Raw genomic sequence first — 22,706 nt, 5'->3', positions numbered from 1 at the left:
GCGGCAGGAGGAGGGCAGGAGCGGCGGGGGTTGTTGCTGCAGCGCCCCCGGCTTGCGCGGCAGCCGTTGGGCGCTCGCTCGGCCCCGCACCGCTCTGAGCCCGGCCACCTCGAGCGTCCCCGAGTCCCAAAAGGGGACAGGGGGAGGTAAAAGCGACCTCGCAGCTCTGCCCCGGCTGGCACTCGCTGCCCGAAGGGATCCTTGGTGGATGTACACGTATCCTGCCTCTCCCGGCTCCATCCTGCCGTGCTTTTCCATCCCAATGCACGAGCACAGGGCGAGGCCTCGGTGCCGCATCACCTGCAGCCCGGCAGAGGCGCTGCGGGAATCGGCCCCTCCTGGCACGCACCGAGATCACCAAAAGGACCCGTCTGAAAAAGAAGTGATTCATCAATCTCAAATGTGTCAGGTGGCAAAGTCACCAAAAATGCTTGTTCGCAAAACGAAAATGTAAAATAATTCACCCATCTGGCAGTCGTGCAGGCAATTTCTGCCTCACTGAAGGCAGAGGTTCTGCATCCAAGGAGAATCACTCGGATGCTACAATAACAGCCCAAGGAGCCGATCCTTCAGCAAACTCGGATTCCCTCTTGCCCTGGTGGGGGAGAGGAGCTCAGAGGCTCCAGCCTGGAAGCTCTGATTGCAGACATTCCCTCTGAGGGTGGAAGTGGTACCTGTGGGAAGCTGCTTCCCGGAAGCTCGAGGTTGGTTCATCCTCCCGGAGCACCCTCTGTGCACGGTTCAGACAGGCAGGAGGTGGGCTGGAAGGTTTTCTCCAAGAGAATACCCTGATCGACATTCTGGGGAGAAAGGACACATTTCAGTTACATTTCATTTTCCATCAGGACCACTTCCAGCAGTTCCAGAATCCCAACCAGCCCAATCCTTGGCGCACTAATCCAAACCTGACATCTAGTGGCTGCTCAGGGACTCAAAAATCTGCTGCTGACTTTAGGTAAACATCCAATTTCTGGAAGAGAGCAAAGACAGAAATTACCTTGGCATTAAGCACGTTCATCCAGTTCTCAAGGAGAAATGGGATCCTGAAGAGACTGAAAAGACTCTGACAGTTCATTAAAAATAAAAAACAAACATTTATCACAGGTTTTCTGTAACGCCCAAAGCTTTTTTTCACTTTACTAGTTTTCCATTATGGGCCATTTTTGTTACTGCATTTTGTGATTTATCCCAGGACTGTGAAATCAAGAAAAAACAGAGATTTATAACATATGTGATTATCCCTGTGTCACCCTTGCTACATCAGGATCCAGCAGACAGGATTGGGATTGAAATTAGGTATTTGCTTCAGGTGTTTTCAGATGAATACTCAAACTCGGTTTCTGTTTGGGGGAATAAAATCATTTATCGAGGGATTTACTTCTCCAGTGCCCCAGGCCAAGTTCCTCAAGGCTAATAATGATCTAGAACCAGGATCTCCTGAGCTGAAAGGGACCCACAGGGATCAAGTCCAATTCCTGGCCCCAAGAATCCCACCACGGACATTTTACACCTGATATGAATCCACACAGACATTTCCATGAGCTCTCACATGAATGGGACAGAATTACCCTGTTCTAATTCTTCCAAGAGGGAATTTTTTCCTGGACTCACAGCTGAGAACCTGGAAATCCCAGGCTCAGCAGCTGTGGAGCCACAGCCACTGAACTGCCCTGTTCCAAGCCAACCTCGTGCTTGACTCTCTTGCAAATTAATCCACACAAATTCATTGTGCAACTGTTTTTCCATTTGTATTCCTGAGAAAACACCGGCCTGGCATTGGGGTGTGTTCCCAGAGTGCTGGATATCTTCAAAGCACTTCGCAAATGCCGAGTGTTGTTATCAGCCTGGCCGTGAGCATTACCTCTCCTCGGGTCCCCAAGTTATTCCGCAGGACCTTTGAAGACTATTTGATTATCCAATCAGTTCTCCATGTGCTAACACTCAGAGTTTGGCACATCAAAAAGGAGGAGGGAAGGAATGATTTGTCACGAGGATAAACAATGAGCAGGAGCAGGAGCAAATGGGCCATTTGTGAGGAGTGATGGGGATGTTTTGAACCAGGTCTTTGGAAAAGCTGCCTTGATCCAGCCACCTCCTGCCCATTTCTTCAGCAAACATCTCAGCTGTGATAGAGAGCTCAGAGCTGCTTTTCTTGGGTAAATGGAAGTGGTGGCAGCTTCTAGAACCATGAAATGGTCACAAGAGCAGAGCTGGCCTCACTCCTAACCCAAGCCACTCTTTCTCCAGCAGAAAATGGGCTGCCCACCAACCAGCAGAGTTGGGAACCTCCTAGAAACATCACCTACAATTGTTTTAGGGCAATTCCTCAACCAGAAATGGAATCTCCCATTTTTCCTATCAAAAGAAACTTCTTTGGATTAACCCAGCTAAACACAACCTGTGTGACAGCTGGACTCCAAGTGTGGCTCAGCTGTGAGACAGAGACATTAACATATTCCACCCAATGTTCACAGAATCACGGGATGCTTGGGGATGAAGGGACATTAAAACTCATCCAGTTCCAACCCTGACACCTTCCACCATCCCAGGCTGCCCCAAGCTCCATCCAGCCTGGCCTTGGAAACTTCCAGGGATCCAGGGGCAGCCACAGCTGCTCTGGGCACCTGTGCCAGGCCCTCCCAGGGAAGGATTCCTTCCCAATATCTAATCTAAATCCACTCTCTTATATCAACTTTTAATTTGTATCAGTGATTTAATTTATTTAAAGGGTTTTTTAGGCGTTATTTGATAGCATTTTTGTAGCCACAAGGAGCAGCTGAGTCACAGCACAGAGCTCAAGGCTCAGCTTTACCCAGGCCAGAGGAAGGAGCTCAGCTGACATGTCCAGTTTAATGAGCAGTGACCAGTGAAGGAGTTCAGGAAAGATCCTGAAACCCTGGAATGCTGCTGGAGATGGCCTGTGGCATCTGGCTGGATGTGATCAATCATGAGATACCCTTCTGCAGCACAGAGAGCTCATTGTGCTTTCATTCTAACACAGCTCAGCAGAGTCTTTCAGAGCTTGGAAGTGTCACAGAACATCTGACAACTGACCAGACTCCACTCCTAATGAACTGGGCCAGTCCCAATGAGGAATTCTAATATTTTTTTGACAGGAAATCAGATGTTTTTTTTACTTAAAAAGCTTAATTACACAATGAGATACAGCCATAGGTTTCTCTGGTCCTTTATTATAGTTGTACACTAATGTAACAGTGTAAAATGCAGCAGCTGAAGGGTTCTATACATCAGGGAAAAGCTTTGGGGAAGGGCCTGTACCACAGGAAAACATAAAACATTCCCTGTTTCAGGTGTTGGCTGCAGACAGTGATTTCAGTCAGTTATGGGCAGGCAGGTAACACACATTAAATACACAACATTATAAAGGCCACAAAAACGAGATGCACAAAGGAAGAAAAAGCCAAGATGTGCCAGGAAATACAAGTTAAAAAATCACAAATTAAGGAATGAGGGGACCCTTCATCCAAAGCAGAACTCCAGTCCTCTAAAACCCTGTGGAGATCAAAGCAAACTCCAATTCTGGAGCTCCCAAAACCAGGGGAGACCCTCCTGCCATTCCTGATAGAAAAGGCAGCAGAAAAGTGGTGAGGAACACCTGAAGAGTTAAAGTTCTGAAATGCAGGAGCAGGGATCAAACATTCCAACAGCAGAGGAAGTTTGTCCCACTGTGAAGTCACCCAGGACAAGGTGAGAGCAGCATTTCAGAGAAATCCTGAAAGGCAGCTGGAATCAGAGCAGCACAGTCACAGGTCTGCTCCAAACCTTCTCCTCCCTTTGCAGGGAGTTGTCCCCAAATTATTCCTGTGACAGTCTTTAATTCCTGGGCCTTGCTGACCCAGGAATGCCTCCCAGGGCAGGATTTAGTAATAAAGTGACTCCTATGCAAGGAAAATACAAATATGTGCTTTGACCCTTTTGTATTGTGCCATCCAAAAGAGCCCAAAAAATTCCTTTTTAACTTAATTGTGCAAAATCATCACAAAAATCACCTCTAACGCAACAATCAAACCATTTTTCCACACAGAACTGAGAGAATAAGGCAAAGGAATTCTATCCCATCTCGTGTTCTAAACACAAATATTTTCCTGAAGTTTACATTCACAAGGTCAATAAAGTCAATGTAACAGAAGAGATAAAACTGAAACAAAAGAAACAAAACAAAACACCCCAATGTGTCCATTTCCAGATTAAATCCAACAATCTGCCCTGCAGCTGAGCTCCTGCCTGCCTTCAGGAGATGCTAAAAAACTACACATAAATGCAGGACTCAAGAAACAGCAAAAAAAGTGTAACAAAACCCCTGTAAAACATCTTTTTGTAGCACAGTAGAGTTATTTTTTATCTACATTAACCCTGTTTCCAGATATTTGAAAGGATCAGTGCTGAAATTGGAATTTCTTCATTTTATGTCAGTAAAAATAGGTGTGATTTGATGTAAATATGGACATAACTTAACTGGGTAATTCACTATTGTCTAACAAAGCTTCCATGGCAATACTTGAACAAAGTAAATCTCTGTGAGAACTTGAAATAAATCTCTCTGAGAATTTTAACTGGATCACTGGGAAGGGAATATCCCACATTCCCTCTGATGGATGCAGGGTGGTTCAAGAGGGATTTACACATCCAGGAGGAAAATCTGATTGAGTGGAGCAAGCCATGGAGAACTCAGTGGGTGTGAGGCTGCTACAGAGTTCCAGAACAGCTGAAGTTAAACAGTTATACCCTGGCAGTTCCCTAAAATAATCTGGATTTGAGGTTTGTTGGGAAAGCTGGATCAACTGGTGATTCTTCTCAGTGCATCAGAGAAATTCAGAAATTCAGTGGAAATTGCAAAAGCAATTTTAAAACTGAGCAATTACAAACTTGCTTTTACAAATTTTTGCAAAATTACAAAAATATTTTAAAAAGATCCATTCATAAATGATAAGGAGATTGATGCACCTACAGCCCAGTGCTGCTGAGGCAGCTCTGTTTTTAAATAAAAGGCAACATTAAGATGTCTGTGTTACAGTTTTAGTGTACACCCTCCTAGTACAGGTTTGAGGAATTGGTTTGGGGTTTTTTTCCCCCCTCTAATCCCACTGGGAGGGTCAACTGGGCTTTATCTAATCTTGATTTCCCTTTTGATGTGATCAGTTTCCTGGGATCAATTGGACATTTTCACCTAATTTGCTGCTCTTGCCAGTCTTGTGACACCGGTGAATTCTCTTCTCCCTTCTCTTGATAGATTAACACAGGAAAGCAAAAGCTGCCGAAGCCAAAAGCTTCCACAGTTGTTAAAAGGTTTTACTGAAGTATTTTGGCTCCTGGTGTAGTGGCAGTGGGCATTTTGTGGCACCCACATCAAATACAGAATGTGCAGCCAGCAAAATGGAAAGAGATCCTGGAAGTAATTTCTGTCCTTCTCCTCATCCAAGGAAAAAGGAAGGTAAAATGTGTCTGAGACAAGCTAGTTCCCTTCCAGCTCTCTTCCCAGACAGCAAACAATTCCCCAAAAGGACCTGACCAGAACTGATATTTTTCTTTTCCTTCCCACTTCCTCCTCAACAATTTTTACCCAGAATTATTAATTCATGCAAGGCACTACAAGAGCACTTGAAGAAACACAGAACAATTCAGAGAAGGAGCAGGGGACGAACTCTCCTGTCCTTATTTTTAACTGCCTTAATAATTCCTTGTTGACCCCTGCCTCGGAACAAGCCAATTTGCTAAGGGTTAACATTACTCACTTCTTTAAAAAAAAAGCAAAACTAAAAGCCCTGACAGTGTCTCTAGGGAAGGCCAGGGAGCACTGACAGTGAAATGGGCATGGATACAAGGAATAATCATGAGAAATGCTGGGCCAGCTATGGGCTGAGCTGCTGGGCGTGGGGCCGGAGCTGGGGGTGGAAGGACGAGCGCACCGTGCGGTTCATCAGCGGCTGCAGCGGGCGGAAGTTGTCCACCATCCTCCTCTCCTCCTCCCCGTCCGACGTGAACAGCAGCGTCCGAAAGGCCTCCAGCTGGGAACCACAAATGGCCACTCAATCAATCCCCAGGAATTCCCCCGGTTTGGGAATTCATGGCAAAAGACAAGAGTTGATTGTTGGAGAGGAAAGTAAAATCAAAGGTAGCGCTGTGTTTGAGGTCTGAGGGGTTTTAGCATCCACATCTCTGTCACCTGCTGGTGTCCCATTATCCACACCAGTGTGGAAGAATTATCAGTCATCTGCCATACTTAGGGAAATTAAATCCCAAATGTGGCACACCTGAGGGAGCCATTTCATCATTTGAAGCACTTCATCCGACCTCCATTTACAGCCTCCCTGGCACCCAGAAAAGAGAGAACCCCAACAATCCTCATGTTTTTCCTCTCACTGGTTTGTAACTGGGATTAAAATAAAGCAGCAGATCAGCTTTTAATGCTCACAAGGCCATTCCAGTGATAAATCACTGTTATGAGAGTGAAGAGCCAAGAAAAAATAAGAAAAATTTCAATTTTAAAGAATGCTACACTATGCCTGTAGTTCTCTGTGAACAATCTCCATCTCACAAAATCTTCCCTTTTCCCTTCCCTCCACAAAAAAAAGCTGCATCATGCTAAGGAGAGCAAAATTATGAGAATTCCAGTAAGTTCCTAAAAGCTCCCAAGTTTCCAAGGGGCAGGTTCCAGAATTGTGTATCACAGATCAAGATAAAACTCTTGAGACTAGATGGAAAATTTGAATAAAGCTGGAAAAACATCTTGGAGAGGTCTTAGGTATTCCTGTATTAGAGGCTGTTAACACCAGGATTCCTCCCCAAATCCTGGGTTGAAACACTCACAGATCTCTGGGAAAACACAGGGAATTTTTGTGTTTTCCCAGAGAATTGCTGGTGAAAAACTGGTTCTGAGCATCTCTGTGGCAACAAGAAGCATGATCTGGAAGGAAAATTGAGATTTACCTGATCCTCATCCACCTCGATTGGCTTCTTCTTAATGATCCACGTGACTGATTCAGTGAGGGGAGGAGTGGTCAGGGAGCCGGCGTAGGTCCAGTAATCGGGGCAGGAAGGGATCAGACAGGAGGGATCAAACACATCAAACTCGATCACAGTGTCCTAAATAGCAGGAAAAAACACTTTTAAGGATGGTGTTTTGAGAAAAAACTGACAAAGTTGGAAAATATCTTGACAGTGAGGTTAAAAGCTGTGTTATATGGGTGCTGGGAATATTAACAATGTAATAATTTTAAATCCCACAAATTTGTATAAAATTGGGTTTGAGGTGTAAGGGGAAACTGCTGAACAGCAAAAATTGAAATTTTTCTGCTGTCCCAACAAGCCATTAGGAATTCAGTGCAGGAGAAACAAGGAGTGAGAAGGATCAACAGCCTAAGGCTTTGTGGGAGCTGGATGCAACCAGGAAAAAGAGGGAATAAGTGGTGGAATAAGTTCAGGTAGCTGTGCCAGATCCTTAAAAGACTGCAAACAAAAAGTGTTTTACTTTTCACCATGTGATTTTACGCAACAGGAAGCGGACTGAAGTTTTTATTTAAATCAAATATTTCCATCTCTAGAATGTTCAATCCCTTAAGTGAGGATATCATAAAGAATGTAGGAGCTCCAAAACCCAGGATTTCCCACACAAACATTTCTCCATGGGGATTTTCAGGATATACTTGGGGATCTTTAAAAGAAACCACATTTCACATGCTGCAAATTATTATATTGTCACAATAGATGTATATTCCGATTTGGGAGGGACTTCTGGCACTGAACTGACGTGTTTGGTGTTTATCTGGCAGAGTTGTCACTGCTCTGATATAAAAACTTGTTTTATTTGGATTTTAAAACTCCTTCCTCTGAGAAGCAGTGGCACAGCGACTTCAGCTGGATGTGATTAGAAGTTGAAGAGGTCGATGTGGTTTTTTTGTGTGTACTTTCAGAAGGGAACGGGCACGGGAAGGAGGAACTGCTTCTGTCGGAGACTCAGCACTCCCTCTCCTGGCAGGACTCTGCCAGGAACGATCCCATTTCCCCAGCAGAAAATTCAGTGTTTATAAGAAAGCAAATCATCTCCTCAAAGATCAGTCAAAAAAAACCAAAAAGCCTTAATCCCACAGTAAATAAACCCCCACTTCAAGCATGTCCTTGTAAGGGAACTCTCAAGAGCAGCTCATTTTTTCAAGAGGTTTGGAAAGCTTAAAGTATCCAATTCCTCCTGAAAAATCAGCTTCCCTTCCCACTTCCAAAGTGCCAATCAGCCCCTCCCCGGTAAAATTTAAGGAAGAAAGCTTTCCTCGGTGTTTTGTGGTTCTCCAAGTGTTCTTTCTGCTGGGTGACAATGGGTGGGACACCTCAGAGCACTGACCTTGTGTCTGACTGCTGGCAGGGCATCCACCAGGGTCTGCAGCCCTTCGTGCCGTGCTCCCAGCTGCAGGGACAGGAAGGGGTTGGAGAATCAATAAGCTGATCAATAATCAATCAGTTCTACTTATCAGCCTTAGTGGTTTTTTACAACAACAATCACAGAATATTTAGGGTTGGAAGGGAGCTCTGGAGATCATCCAGGCCAAGGCAGGTGCACCTGGAGGAACACATCCAGGTAGTTTTGGGATGTCTCCAGACAGGGAGAGTCCATATCCTCCCAGAATAGCTGTTCCACCCTCAGTGTCAAATTCTTCATACTTGAGGTGAAACATTTTTTAATTTCTGACCATTGCTCCTCATCTTGTTCACTGGCACTGTTGACCAGAGCCTGGCACCATCCTCTGACACCCCTTGAAAATATTTGTATGGATTGATGGAATCCCCTCTCAGCCCTCCCTTAACTGCCCTAAGTTGGCTTGAACAGAATGCAAATAGAAAGGTCCCATGACAGCTGGTCCCACAGAACAAAATTACCTTTAAGAACACTCCAATAACAGCCAGGCCATTCCCTTCCATCACAGCTTCCTCAAAATTCGGGTACTCCACAGCATTCCAGTGCACCAAATGGAGCTGAAAGAGGAATGAGGGAGAAATCAACCCCTGCACAGGGCACAGACACCACACCTGACTTCTGCTCCTGGCTGCATTTACTCCTTGGCAGGGTGAGGCACTGCAGTGAGTAGCCTCAGAAACCACAGAAATGAGGAACAAAGTGCTCCTGGTAAATAATGGTCCTTCCCTTCCTTTTTTGTCTTTTGCTTTAAACAAAAGTACAGACCCACTGCATTTCCCATCTATAAAAGGGATTTAGTCTGTGGGAGTCTGCCTCCAGGAACGCTGATCAAAGGCACAAAGCTCAGTCTTCCATCTCTTCCCAGGAGCAGAGCGCCCTGCCCTCCTGAGGAACATCCTCCTGCACATAACAATCTTCCTCTGCACTGCTGACAGCCAATACATTGAGGAGTTTTGTGTGAAAAATAAATACTCCAGCCCAAAAACTTAGTCAGTCTCCTGGTCAATGAGGATCTTGCCAAGCTGACAGCAGCACCATGAACACACCAACAGGAGAGAAACCCTGCTTAAAAATAACCCATCAGCGCTTGACAAATCCTCCTTTGGCAAAGAACTGTGGTCAAAACTGTCACAGTTTCACATTTTCACCAATTTCATCCTTTTTATTGACACTTTCTTTCTTAGCAGTTACTTAAACATCAAAGTTTTGGAATTGTAGTAAATTTTTTTAAACTGTTCAACAGTTAAAAACAGAAAATAAAGTGATGTTTTTTAAGAGTACTTAATATATGCTTTGTTTCTCTGAACAATTTAGCAACAATAAACAAAGTGGTTTTTAATTTTCAGTAATGGTGCCAATGTCCAATTTTCAGGCTGCTCTTCTCCAGAAAACACAGTGAAGATGAATTTTTATAGAATAAAACAGCAGATAAAGTGTAGCACTTCAAAATAAACTGCAACTCCTCAGTTTGGGAGTTTTCACAGACACATCTGAGATAAGTATTTGCATTGCTCAGGATTTCATCTCGTACCTCTGCTGGGTAAAATTTACTGTCAACTGTGTGCTCTGAGCCCCAGTCGTTGATAGCTCCCCAGTGGAAGTGGAACTGCTTTAGCCTGTACTGGTTTTCCAAGGGGCCTCCAACAATGACTACAAAACAAAACAAGACACACATGTTAATAAATATGATTTAGAACTGGCCAGACAAGTAAATCCTAAGAAAAAATTTTGCCCAGGAAAAAGTGTCAGGTGGAGCAACTCAACTATCTACACCTTGCCATGATCAAATTATTCAAGCAAACACATTCCTGGTTTTCCCTGCATCAAACTGGAGATGAGCTAAAGAGTCTCCTCATGCATCTCCCCTCAAGGGAATATTTTCCCAGCTGACACTAAGTTTGGCACAGTCACAGTGATGAGTTTCACATTCTCACCCCTCTGTCAGAGCAGGAGTGTCAGGACTGCCTGACCAGGTGACACAGCAGTGACACATCTATTAAATGTATTCAATGACATCCCTACAAGGATCTGTGAAAAATATTGACATTTCTTATGACAAGGCTTCAAAAAGCAAATATTTCCAGACAAATCAGTACATTGAGTCAAATGTTCAATCTGCAAGCTACTAAAACCCAAACATCTTATTCTGCTGCAGCACAGCTTCCAGACTGCACAAGCAAAGGTCAGACTGAAATGTTTTGTTGTGCCTACAAACTGTTCATGAAGGATTTAAACAGCCAGTCTGCCACTGGGCAAGTTTCTGAAAGATTTAATGCCCTTTTCATCAATGAATAAAGGTAAAACTTCTGTCCTCCTGATTTCAGAAGGCCTCCCATCCTCCTGCAAACACATGAATGAAGAAGTCCATGCCCAGCTTTCTGCTTCCACTCATTCCCTCCTACCTGGACCAAAACCATCCTGCAAAGTCATCTTGCTAATTATGGTATCAGAGCATCTGTAAATCAGAAACCCTAATTACTTCCCAAGGGCTAATAACACTTATGGAATCAGGGAATCCTTTAGGTTGGAAAAGAGCTTTTCCAAGAGTTCATCCAGCACTAAACCATCAGCATCTGCTGATATTTATTGAACTGCAGGACATGGGGAAGTTTTACAGCAAACCTAATCCAAACACTGCTTTGAGAAATAAGTTAATCACTTCCATGCTAAGGAGAAAACAATGAGAGGCATTAAGAGATTTTCTTGTATTATTTTTTTTTCCTGAAAACCAGCTAGCAGGTTTGAAATCCTAACCAGACAGGCCTGTCTGTGATAAAGGAATAAATTAAAACAGGCTGTGCAAAGTGACACTGAATTAATTTCATCCCCTGCCGCTGAGCTCTGGGCACGAATGAAACACTGACCATCACTGGAAAATCACAATTCCCCATCCCTGGAGTGTCCAAGGCCAGGCTGAAAAGGGTTTGGAGCACCCTGGGATAGTGGAATGTGTCCCTGCCCATGGCAGGGGGTGGAATGGGATGAGCTGTAAGGTCCTTCCCACACAAACCATGCTGGGATTCTGTGCTGGAGAAGGGCTGGGATAAAGATGTGGATCACACAGCCAAGCCTCTCAGAAGTGAAGTTCCTGTGCTCTAACACACTCGATCCACTCCTGAGTATGTGATGATGCAAACCCACAAGTGAACTTTGTGTTAATAACCACAGCCACTTGAATATTTGCCTCACGAGTAACTTTAGGCACAGACACACGTATGGAGACTCAGGTTCCTGTAGTGCCACCAGAAAGTGACAGGAAACAAACAGGAATTTCTGTCCCTTCAGAAACATTTCTTCTCAAATTACAATCTTGACAATTTCAAAACAAAAGTTTAAGGGGCTCAAAGGACAAGAATCACATCAGCTGTTTCTTGCAGCTCTAGCCCTGTTTCAGCCTCGTTTCTGATGGCACCACACACAGACAGAGCACATGCTGTACATACCTTCCCCTCACCCTCTTCTTCCTCCTGCTCTACCTTCAGCTTTAGCCCAAGTCTTGCAAACCCCATCTCAGGATTCAGGCATTTTTGTCTATCCTGGGTGTCTTTCTCATCTTCTCTTTCAACTGTGGTGCTTTTGTTTGTTCCCAAGCTTTCTTCTCTGGATTTCTATGATTGTTAGACAGAAGCTGGCAGTGAGAAAAACCAGAAATAGCAAGAGTAAAGAGAGAAAGGTGGAGGAGAGAGGCAGGCACCTGGAAACTGGGGGTTATACAGCAACACCTCACTATCTGTTGCTTCTCTGTCATTTTGGCACCCAGACACTGATTGTTTGATGCCATCCTACTCTTCATGAACTTGAATTCATTTAAGGAAGATGAGGATGATGAAAAGGCAGCAAATGCTCACAGGGAAAGATTTACCTCAAGGAAAGTCTTACAGACAAAGCAGGTAAGATCTTTCAGAGGTGAGCACCAGACTCAAAGGCCCGATGATTCCAGCCTTGCCTTTATGCCACAAAAATTGCTCATATGCAATTAAATGTTGCATCTTTCTCAACCCCCTACAGGCAATTTCCCTTTGTTACATCAATTCTTGAAGAAAAAAATCCAACTCTTATCTACTAAACACTCAACAGATAGTGGGGCATGGTTTATAAAGCAAGAGGCTGTTCAATGAAAAGCAAAGCAAATCTAAAGTTAGTAAATTAAAATCACTCATGGGGTAACAAGTGATGTCTTTCTGCTAACCCAACCTCACTGAAAAAAACAGCACTTTGTGCTGGAGAAACAGAGGGGCAGGACTTGGCTTCTTCATGACATCAGTGCATAAAGGAGCAAAGGCAAAGACATTCCCTCTTGGAAATGGATTATTCACTCTTGGAAATGGATATTCCAAGTGAACAGCTAGAAATAAGAAAAACAAAACTAGCCCAAAACATCACACAAGCTCCCTGCATTCTACCACCACCGTTTTTGCTGCACTGTTTTATCAGCTGCATTCCAAACATCAGCCAGAAATATCGGTGTTGTGTAGACAAAGTGTTTATTTGTGTGCTGGAGGCTTCCTCCCCGAGGGCATTGCTAAATCCCACAGGAAGCTGCAGGAGCACTCATGGTGAGCAGCCACTTTAAACATAAATTACTCCAATCCAACAGGTTCAAACTTGCTCAGGGTCTTTCAATTTTTCCCTGCAGGACAAGCTGGGCAATCATGTGCTTCACAACAGCCTTGACCAATTGCTACCAGCTCACTCACCCTTATGAAATATCTTCATATTCTGCAATATCCTTTGGCAGCTTTTAGAAGGAACAGTGGACAGAAAATCTGGGATTTGGGAGCAATATCTTGATTTCAAGTCAATTTTTTTTTACTCTATTGAGCCTTTAAAAAGGTTGAGCTGCTCAGGTCAGAGGTTTATTCCCATGAAATTGCTGGAGTGCATGGTTGGATTTTCCATGCACTCCTGCTTCCCCTAAAACAACAGGGACACACACACACACCTGCTCCTGAGGGCAGAGCTCAGTGTTATTTCATTCCCTAAAACCCCACAGAGATAAGTGTGTGTGCTTTCCAACTGCAACTCATTTGGCTGCTGATTATTTCAAGTGCATTAAATATCTCTATTAACACCACAAAAGATAAGTGGCAGATTACTTCAATAAAGAGCAGCGATGGAATCAGGTTTCAAATTGAGTAGGTACACATATAAATGACTGAAGATTGACTTGTGTGGGTAAAGTTTATTACAAAACCTACAACACAGGGCACTGAGGCTTGTGAAAGGAGTTTCAACATACAGCGGGGGATTTGTGCACAATGCCCATGGTGATAAAAACACTGTAAATGTGAAGTCTGTATAGAATTACTTCATCATGATTCCCACCACTGTAAACCCAGGATTTTTTTACCATACATTAATTTTCAACATCAGGTCTTACATCACACAAATATTTCTCCTCTCTTAGCATTAACTTAGACATTAAATAGATTTTTTTTCCCCTGAGTTTTTGCTTACTTGATCTATCAGTAGAATCATCAAACTCCACCAGGAAGGAGTAGCCATTGTTCCAGATGTGAAGACAGGTGGTGGGGTCATAGCTGATTTTCAGAGGCTTCAGGAAGGGATCATAAACACTGTCCCTCCACTGGATGTTGATGGGAGACTGGCGGGTGCCTCCGGGAATTGTCAGCGGGCTCTGCCACAGCGGATGCACTGCAAGGTGAGGAGCAGAGTCAGGCTCTGATGCAGGACACAGAACTTTCTGGCAAGGGAAGGTGCTGTGTCACCAAAGGCTAATTCAAGTCAGCTGGTGCCCAGGAAAGCAAAAGAAAAATAAAACATTCCAGTTGCATGACTCAAGCCACACAGGGAAGCGCAGTAATTTGACTTAGAACAGCCATGTCAGTACCTTTCAGCCTTTGTAGAATGCTCTGCAAAGAAATTGTTATTTCTTTATCCCTTATTTCCCAGAAAAAGAGAATGTTTTCCTATCATTGCCAGAATTTAAGGCAGCTTTCTTTTCCAGCCTTTTCTGCACTCCAGCACTATCAGCTGAGCTGGGAGAGCTCCAGACATGGGATAATTCCCACTGGGAAGGAAAACATTCACTAGAAGGCAACACGAGCACAGGGGTTACTCCACAAAGGGGGGTTCAGAGCTCCTGCAGCAGCCACGCCAATCCTGCCCAGAACTGCATTGTGCAGATGGGTCCCGCTGATGCCACACCTGTAAAACACAAACCCAGCAATTCTGTGGGCAGCTTGGGCCCCTCAAACTGGCACAAGCAGGATAGGTACGTGAACGATTTCCACAGGACTTTATTCTTCTTAAAACCAGAACTGCTGCCTGCGTGGACCTGTTCACCTGGTGACCCACATAGAGCTTTTGGTGCCCTGTCCCTCTGCTGAACCCTAAATCATGATGCTTTGAGCATCACTTTACAGGCTACTTCATTAGGTATGATTGCTCAGGGTCTTTTAAACGAGGAATCAAAATATATTAAACCTTCAAACCACTCACACGAGGAGTGGCCGAACAATTTCCCACCCTCCCGCCGCGGTTTCCCTCAGTGAGCAAACTTTACGGAGCTCCATAAGGTCAACTCAGGCAAAGGCGGCGCAAAACATTCCCTGTGTTTAAAACACTGCCACTTCCTGAAGTTTCAGGAACATTTTGTCATTTTTCAAGACAAAGCCAGGCAGAGCTCGGTGTCCCTGCGGCTCCTACAGAAAGTTTGGCAGCGCGGGGAGCTGGGAGCGATGGCGGGACTGAGGCGGGGCGGGCTGAGGGGGCTGAGGGAGAGCGGCACTCACGGGCGTCTCGCAGGCGGTAGGAGCAGCAGGCGCCGAGGCTGCACCGGCGGCTGCCCCGCCGTGAGGAGCAGGAGGAGGAGGAAGAGGAGGCGACGGCAGCCGCCCAAGCACGGCGGAGCAGCGGCAGCATCGCGGCGGAGATCGCGGAGCCACCGCCCAGCCCGGCCCGGCCCGGCGCGGCCCCTTCCGGCACGGCCCTCACGCCATGGCCCCGGAGGCGGGCTGGGGCTGCTCTGGGCGGCTCCTTCTGCTGTGACACCGCTGGAGCAGCGGCAGCAGCTCCGTGCAGGGTAGGGATCATCATTTCCCATGCTCAGGGCGGTGCCTGGGCCCCTGTCAAAAGTGCGTCCCCTCACACCAAGTATGGCCCCTCACACCGAAAGGGGTTCCTTCGCACTGAGGACATGCCCTCCAAACAGTATCGCCTCACCCAAGAAAGTGGCCTCTCACACCAAAGTAGTATTTACTCCCTCACATCAAGAGTTTCTCCTCTTTTCCCTCACATCAAGAGTATTTTTTTTCCCCTGACACCAAAACTGGTTCCTTTGCATCAAGTACATCCCCTCACACCAAATGAGCATCACCTCATCCCAAAGAGTGTCTCCTCACATCAAAAGTGCATTCTCTTGCACAAAAATAGTATTTATTCCCTCACACCAAGGAGTTTCTCCTCATATCAAGAGAGTATTTATTCCCTCACACTAAAAGGGATTCTGTCACATCAAGCTCACCCCTCCACAACAAATGTGCATCACCTCACTCTGAAAAGTGTCTCACATCAAAAGTGCATCCCCTCACACCAAAATAGTATTTATTCCCTCACACCAGAAGATGCACAGAAGTGGGTGGCCCTGGTGCAGCAGGGTCCCCTTTCCAAGCCACATCTGGCAAAGTTATAAAAAGTTAATATTATGTTTACTTTTCTTGGCTGCCACAAAGGCAGGAGGCCAAGATAGTCCCACCTTGGATGGTGAAAGGGTGAACTCAACTGAACTCAATATTCACCTGACACTGCCTGAGGAAAAAAAATCTCAATGAAACTGGTTAAAACCTTTGTCATGCCTTCTGTTCCAGCTGCCAGTAAGGAAAAAATATATATAAAAAAAGAAAAGCCTGCAAAAAGCTGAACATGTCAGTGAAAACACAGAGATAAAGCAAGAGTTCTAATTTTTGCCAGTTCTCTTGGACAGCCAGGAGCAGAACACCACCCTCAGCTCCTGACCTTCATCTTGCTGTATTATCATATTTCTTAGTTAATCTCTTATCATAGTTTTGAAAATCTGCATTTATATTTTGGGATTTTTAAATCTTGTTAGGATGAGTACTTTTGAATTTTCACAAGGAACCTTTCTTAGCATTGAGAATGTTTTACTGGAATGGAAACAGGACCAGATTGTCAACCAGAGTCAACAAAAATGTTTTCCCTGGTTTACCAACACTGTATAAGAAGTTTCCATTGCATTTACAGTATAACATGTTTAAAGTATTCCTGAGCTGAGTAACAGCAGGTTGAAATCTGGCAGACGATTTGCTTTGAGTGGCTGCACTATCACAAACAGATCATCAGGAGATGTACAAACAGCTTGTGATGTCATGATGTTAAACTGGGTTTAAATTTCACTTCCTCCCTGCAGAGTCTTTTTTGTGCAGCAGGATTCAATTATAAGCAAAATGAATTTTTGGTTTGACTCCCAACATTTTTTAGGATGGCTAATTTACTATTCTCAACAGAATGCTTCCTGTAACTTGGAAAGATAGATAATCAATGAAACTGAAAAGACCTGCTGCCCATAAACATCATGATTCAGTCAGGCTTAGTCACAGTTTAACTGTCTATTGATCATGGTTAGGCAACTCTTTAGCACAGACCTGTCTTGCTGAAGCTGCTGATGGACCATAGGCAGGTCCTGGTCATCAGGACAGCCCAGATGGGCTTCAGATGTTTTACATTCAGCATAAACAAGAGAGACTGGAGGAATCGTCTCATCTACCAACAAATTACTGTCATCCATCCTTCCACCATTCTCCCAGGATGTGTCCTCTAAACACAACTGATAACCTTGGGCAGCCTAGAAATTACATCTGGTTCTGGAATTATAGAAACTCACAGAAAATTACAACCATCCCTTTTCTGTATGTTAGAGCACAACCGACGCAGAGTGTGTGTGGGAAGAGAAATAGAAACCTCACCTTCAAGCTTTTAAATGACCAAAGCTAATTTTTAAAAAGGTGACATTTAGAACTAAGCATGCAGTTTGCACGCTTTGCTCACTGAGGAAGGGCCTGGGTTGGTGCTTGCCTTTGTCACACACCCATCTCTGGTACTGTCAGAGCAGTTAAACCGGATTTTGACATACAAAAAGCATAACCAAGATGTGAACCACCTGCAAAAAAGGATCTGCCACAAACAGACTTAATCTGTGCCTGATTTGATTTTTTAAAAAAATTCCCCATCAGACACAGTGATGCTCCACTTAATTTTAGAATGTTTGGGGGCTTCTTACATTTGCCTTTTGTTTTTTTTTTTTCCCACTTTGCCCAGATATATAGAGCCACCCAAATAGTCCCAATCTCTGGGATAATTTTCTATAATTAATTGCAGCTTTTGAAGTAGCTCTTAAAAAGTCCATTTAGGATTGATGCAAGCATCAAAAGCTTCAGGGTGGGAATCAAGATCCAGATGAAAACAAAGGTTTTAATCTTTGAAAAGAAAAATACCTGTTGAATCAAGTGCTTTGATTTCTTTACAAATAAGCCGGGGCAGACAGTGTGGTGGGGAGAGGTGAGAAACCCCACCCAGAGGAAGGAAATGAGGCTCTGTTTGCCATAGCAACACGTTCTGAATGAGAAAATAAAATATACATGTTGCTGAAATTCAGTAAAAAGCCATTTTAAACTTCAAAGGACCACAGCTCTGCTTCAGCCACTGGGACTGAGTACTGCAGAGGAAATCCAAGATAGGTTGATTTCCTTGAAGCTTTTTTTTTTGGTCTGAATCAAGATTTTGGAGGATAACAGCGCTGGTTGGCTCAGGCCCATGGTGACAAGGTGCTGAAAATTCTGCTGAATTGATGTCAGATGCGGGCTGTGATTTAGGCCAGTTTATTGATAAACAGCCCAGAGCTTTTTATCAAACAGATGTAGCTGACAGGCTGCTCCCAGCTCGACAGCAGATTGGGAAATGCTGAGCTCTCCTCTGCCTCCACAGTGTTTGGCTGAGATAGGAGCCTGGCTGAGGAGGCAGTGGCTGAGCCCAGATAAGGGGGAGGTAATTCCAGCTGGCGAGGTAAAGCAAACAGAGGCTTTATCTTCTCCTGTATAAAAAACATTTGCTGAAATTATGCATGCAGGCTTAGGAACTTAGCATGGAAAGGGCTTGGAAGAGAACTCCTGGACAATTTGGGGAAGCACTGCAGTTGTATGTGCAGGCCTGGAGATGGCACACCTGGATTGCGTGGCTCTACAGGACTTGTACAGTCCTTTGGAAAAAAAACCCCAAAACTTGAAGGATTCTGCTTTTCTTGTAAGCACTTCTAAAAGGGCAAGAAAGGAAAAAGCCATTCAGGCCTGCTCTGGTAATAATTATTAAATTAGGCTTAAAAACCCCCATGGAGAGCATTTCCAGCAATTAGTCTACAGAATGAGTGTCTGAAACCTCCATGCATCATTACAAGATACCTCAGAGCTTGGCACAGATACTCCCTGGTCCTCCACACCACTGGGAATTTTGACATCCATGCCACAATTCTCCCCAATGTTTCAGTGCAGGAAAAGCCCTTTGTCCTTGCAGAGTCACAAGGGGAATCAAAAAGCTCCAGAAATTGTCAGCCTTTGAGTTGTTTAAGCCTGATGTAAGTAACTGTGGAGTAACCCCCAGGCTGCCTCACTCAGAGCTCCTGTCCACTCCCTGCCAGCCAAAAACAGCCATTCCAAAGACAGGGTTTTCCCAAATCAGTTTGTTTTGGCATTTCCTGCATGAATGGTGCAGAGAAGAAAAAGACTGAAGGAATTAATTACTTAAGAAAGTATGTCTTAAATTGAAAAGAGGAATGTGAGTGAAAATAGATACCAGTTGTGGCTCATTCAATCAGCAGTGGTCCTTGGATGGAACAGAGTGGTCTGATCTCTTCTTGGAATGGGATCCCCTCTTTCCCTGGGTAACAATGTTCCTGGAGGAACCTGGCTCTGTTCTTTGGGAGAAGTTATTATGCTGAATAAATTTACAGAGGAAAAAATAAGAAACAAAAGGTTTTTCTAGCTATAAAGAAATACTTTCTACTATTCTCCAGCTGACATTATCTGCACAGCAGTGAGTAGACAATCTCTGGCTGGCCCCATCTTATCTGAAAGTAAGTTAATCAGTATTTTAAATAACTAAATCTTTAAAATCCTCCAGGAGTATCTTGCACCTCAAAGTGATTTATTGGAGGTCTGTACAGCATATTTGAAAGGGTTTATGGCTTGTTCTAGGCCTCATTTTCCAAATCAAACATTGCAGTGGCTATGAAATTCCAAGTCAGAATCAATTTGTGCTAAATGTGTTTTGAATTATGCTCATGAACACAGTTTTCAGTGAAGGCAGCCAAGCCTCTCAAGTACTTATTGCTTTTTGTCACAGGTTGGAGTCACACAAAATCTGGTGCCACTGACAGCAGAAATAAAGAACAAGGTGGAGCCCTGAAATTCCACAGAGTATTTTAATTTCTTTCATTCTATCCACTCTTTTTTCTTCAGTCTTTCAGCCACATCCCCAAATCCCCCTTTATAATTCCCTAATAAATAAGAACAACATTCAACCACACCAGCTCATTTCCCAACCCCAGCATCTCCCATTTTTCACCGATTGGGATGAGATGAAGTGACTTACAGGAGGCATTCCTGGTGTTTTTCCTGGAGCAGGCAGCCAGGCTGCATGGCCGTGCTGGCACAGCCCGGAGACTTCTCAGCTGCTTGGAGAGACTCCCCAGGGCTGTCACCTTCAGCCCATTCATCGCTGCCACCGGCCACTCCAAACCTTCCCTGCTCCCTCGGCAGAGCCTCCCACAGCCTAACAACCCAACATGACACAGAATAAAAAATCATACGGCTACACAGCTCCACCGAGGGGTCACCAGGCTTCTTTATAAATAATTCTGAGAGCACCCTTTGCTGGTTAAGAGGTGGAGCCAACCCAGGAGTTAATTTTCAACCTGTCCCTGCACTGTCTTCTCCGTTAGCTCTCCAGTCTCTCCAGAGGCTGGCTGGTTGATGATTATTCTACATGTGCTCCCCAGAGGTTCTTTTCCCCCCTCATCTGGTTCCAGGAATAGGAATGGTTCCAGAAAACTCCTCTTTGGTATGCAAGGAAAGGGTTCTTATCACTCCTCGGTGCTGTGAATTTGAATAGTTGTGTATTTGAACACTGATAGCCAAAAGGTGCTGTCAGGAACAGCTGAAATGCCCCGAGCTGGTGCTCAAACTGAGGAATTCCCAAAATCCAGCAGCTATGCAAAGCTGGGCCCAGAAAATGAAACATTTTAGCTACTTTAGCTATTTAACTGCAGGAGCATTGCAGCCTCCAGGTGAGGAGCTGCAGAACAACGGATGCAAACAACAAATTTTGTTACAAAATCAAAATTTTATACAGACTAAAAAGAGTAACATAATGACCCATAATTACTCCTCTGGTCATACTTGAACTCAGCTGAAATTTTTATTTGGGACAGCGCAGAGGGAGATGTTTTCCTGACCCATATTTCTCAGAGATAAAAGCAAGAATGTTACTCTCCTACTGTTTCTAGGGGCACTTCCAGTAACTTTGTTGCTTTATGTGAAAATCCTGTCTGGAAATCCCACACTTCCATTTTCTTTGGGAATGTTTGCTCTTCCTCTGAAACAATCCACACCAATAGCACAAATGCATCCAAGGCAGAGCTGCAGTTTTTCAGGCCAAGCACAGAAACAGAGGAAAGGAATTATTCCTATAAAAATTCCCCAATATTTCAGACAACTACCAGCTAAATGGGAATAAAGATGGGGAACCATTGAAGATAGAATTATTCTTTCCAAGGACAGGGAATCAAGGATAACCCAGCACAGCAGTGCCTGACCCAAAGAGTCCCCTAGCATTCCCAGCCCCTCTGAATGACAAACCAGAGCCAAGGTCCAACCCAGGAGCACAGGAAGGAATAAAATGAGGCTTCCTAAGTCCTTCCTGAGGACAAAAATGGAGACAAACCAGAAGCTAAGAGTCCCAGCACCAGAGCTGAGGCTTAAATGGGCTCCTGCCCCATTGTGGTGGTGGAGGCTGCAGGTGAGGATTATCGGGGTCATTAAACTTAATTTTAAAAATCCCTCAGGCTCACAGAAAAATGGAAGTATTTACAAAACACATGTGATTCCTTTTCTCCACTAAGTATATAAAGTGGGTATACTTAAAAAGCTCCAGAATCCGTCAATGACAGAGCAAGAAGTGATAACGATAAGAGTATTAGCATTCTGCCATTAAACCCTACTCTTTTCTTAATTCATAAATTATGTGAAATATTTTTCAATGGTTTTGATTTGTGTTCTCTGGGGATTTCTTTATTTATTTATTTTTAACATACTGGTGTTTTGGATTAGAAACTTCCTGGTGATGTTTTCATGAAACATTTGCCTGCCATCTCTCATCACACAGGGTGGTAGGGCAGGGCTCAGGGAATCCTCTTTGGCAACCTGAAGTGGCCAGCTGAGCTGTGCTATTTATTATTCCAACCCCTCCTGTTTAGCAGAGTCTTCCTTACTGCTTGTCATTTATTCCCTGAGCTGCCAGCACTGCCTGAATTGTCAGCTCTGAGTTCTGCCCAAGGAACTGAAACATCAACTGTTCTTCACAACTGGGTAATGTGGGTGAGGAGTGTGACTGTACACAATGAAAGTGGGCTTATTTTTCTTCACAGAAATTAAACAAGTGAAAATTAAGAATTTTCTTGCTGTCACCCATCTGACTTTTGCTGTCGGTGCCTCCAGACTGAGCAGAGAGGAACAATAATTGGGGTTTTTTTTCCTACAGGAGCGTTGTCAGTATTTAGTTATTTTTATATTACTGTTTTTGACATTAATTGTGTTACTTGCAGAGGGAAAATCACCTCCTCACTGTGGTGTGTCCAAGGAACCTGATGCCCAGGCATCCTGCTTGGAAGGCTGTTCCTGCCCTAGTGTTGCCTTGGTTTTAAGTCAAACCCAGTAATTCAACAAAAAAATACAATGTTACAGCTTTACTGTAATTAGATATCATAGAAGTATTGAATAATGAACATTTTCCTCACCTAATTATTGTCTAATTGGCAGGACAATCAGTCAAGTTATGGGAAACTGCCTGGGAAATTTGCTGCTGAGGAGTGGAAACTTCTTTGGAGTGACTAAAAATGTCACTTAGTGCAGGTTCCCCCCAGGAGCCAGGTCACCCCTGGGTGGCTTTGCCCCTCATTTCCCTGAGGATTGGCTCACATTTCCTATGGCAGATTTTACTTGATAGAAGCTTTTTTTTTTGGTGTCCACAC

At 44.3% G+C, this 22,706-nt stretch overlaps 1 protein-coding gene across 2 annotated transcripts; it reads right to left on the bottom strand.

Moving 5' to 3' along the window:
* Positions 1 to 3,171: 3,171 nt before the first annotated feature.
* On the bottom strand, positions 3,172 to 20,524 carry CA5A (carbonic anhydrase 5A). Of its 2 annotated transcripts, none has more exons than XM_015640310.2 (7): positions 20,051 to 20,524; positions 13,886 to 14,083; positions 9,960 to 10,078; positions 8,890 to 8,985; positions 8,357 to 8,419; positions 6,949 to 7,104; positions 3,172 to 6,026 (listed from the first exon to the last, which is right to left on the bottom strand). In XM_015640310.2, exons 1-7 carry the CDS (start codon positions 20,172 to 20,174, stop codon positions 5,871 to 5,873), a joined length of 912 nt encoding a protein of 303 aa, XP_015495796.1. In that variant the 5' UTR covers positions 20,175 to 20,524; the 3' UTR covers positions 3,172 to 5,870. The 2 variants fall into 2 exon arrangements, with proteins under 2 accessions (XP_015495796.1, XP_015495795.1); XM_015640309.3 differs by lacking the exon at positions 20,051 to 20,524 and adding an exon at positions 15,184 to 15,354.
* Positions 20,525 to 22,706: the final 2,182 nt, after the last annotated feature.

Source organism: Parus major, chromosome 11, assembly GCF_001522545.3.
Source record: "Parus major isolate Abel chromosome 11, Parus_major1.1, whole genome shotgun sequence".
In the NCBI taxonomy this organism is placed as follows: Eukaryota; Metazoa; Chordata; class Aves; order Passeriformes; family Paridae; genus Parus; species Parus major.
This window is presented reverse-complemented; position numbering and strand designations above follow the sequence as displayed.

Excerpts from the sequence above, each read along its gene's own strand:
- CA5A (XM_015640309.3), bottom strand. The coding sequence starts at position 15,313 with ATGCTGCCGCTGCTCCGCCGTGCTTGGGCGGCTGCCGTCGCCTCCTCT. Across the intron at positions 10,079-13,885 it reads TGATTCTACTGATAGATCAA|TCATTGTTGGAGGCCCCTTG; the intron begins GTAAGCAAAAAC and ends TTTGTTTTGTAG. Across the intron at positions 7,105-8,356 it reads TGCCAGCAGTCAGACACAAG|GACACTGTGATCGAGTTTGA; the intron begins GTCAGTGCTCTG and ends CCTGCTATTTAG.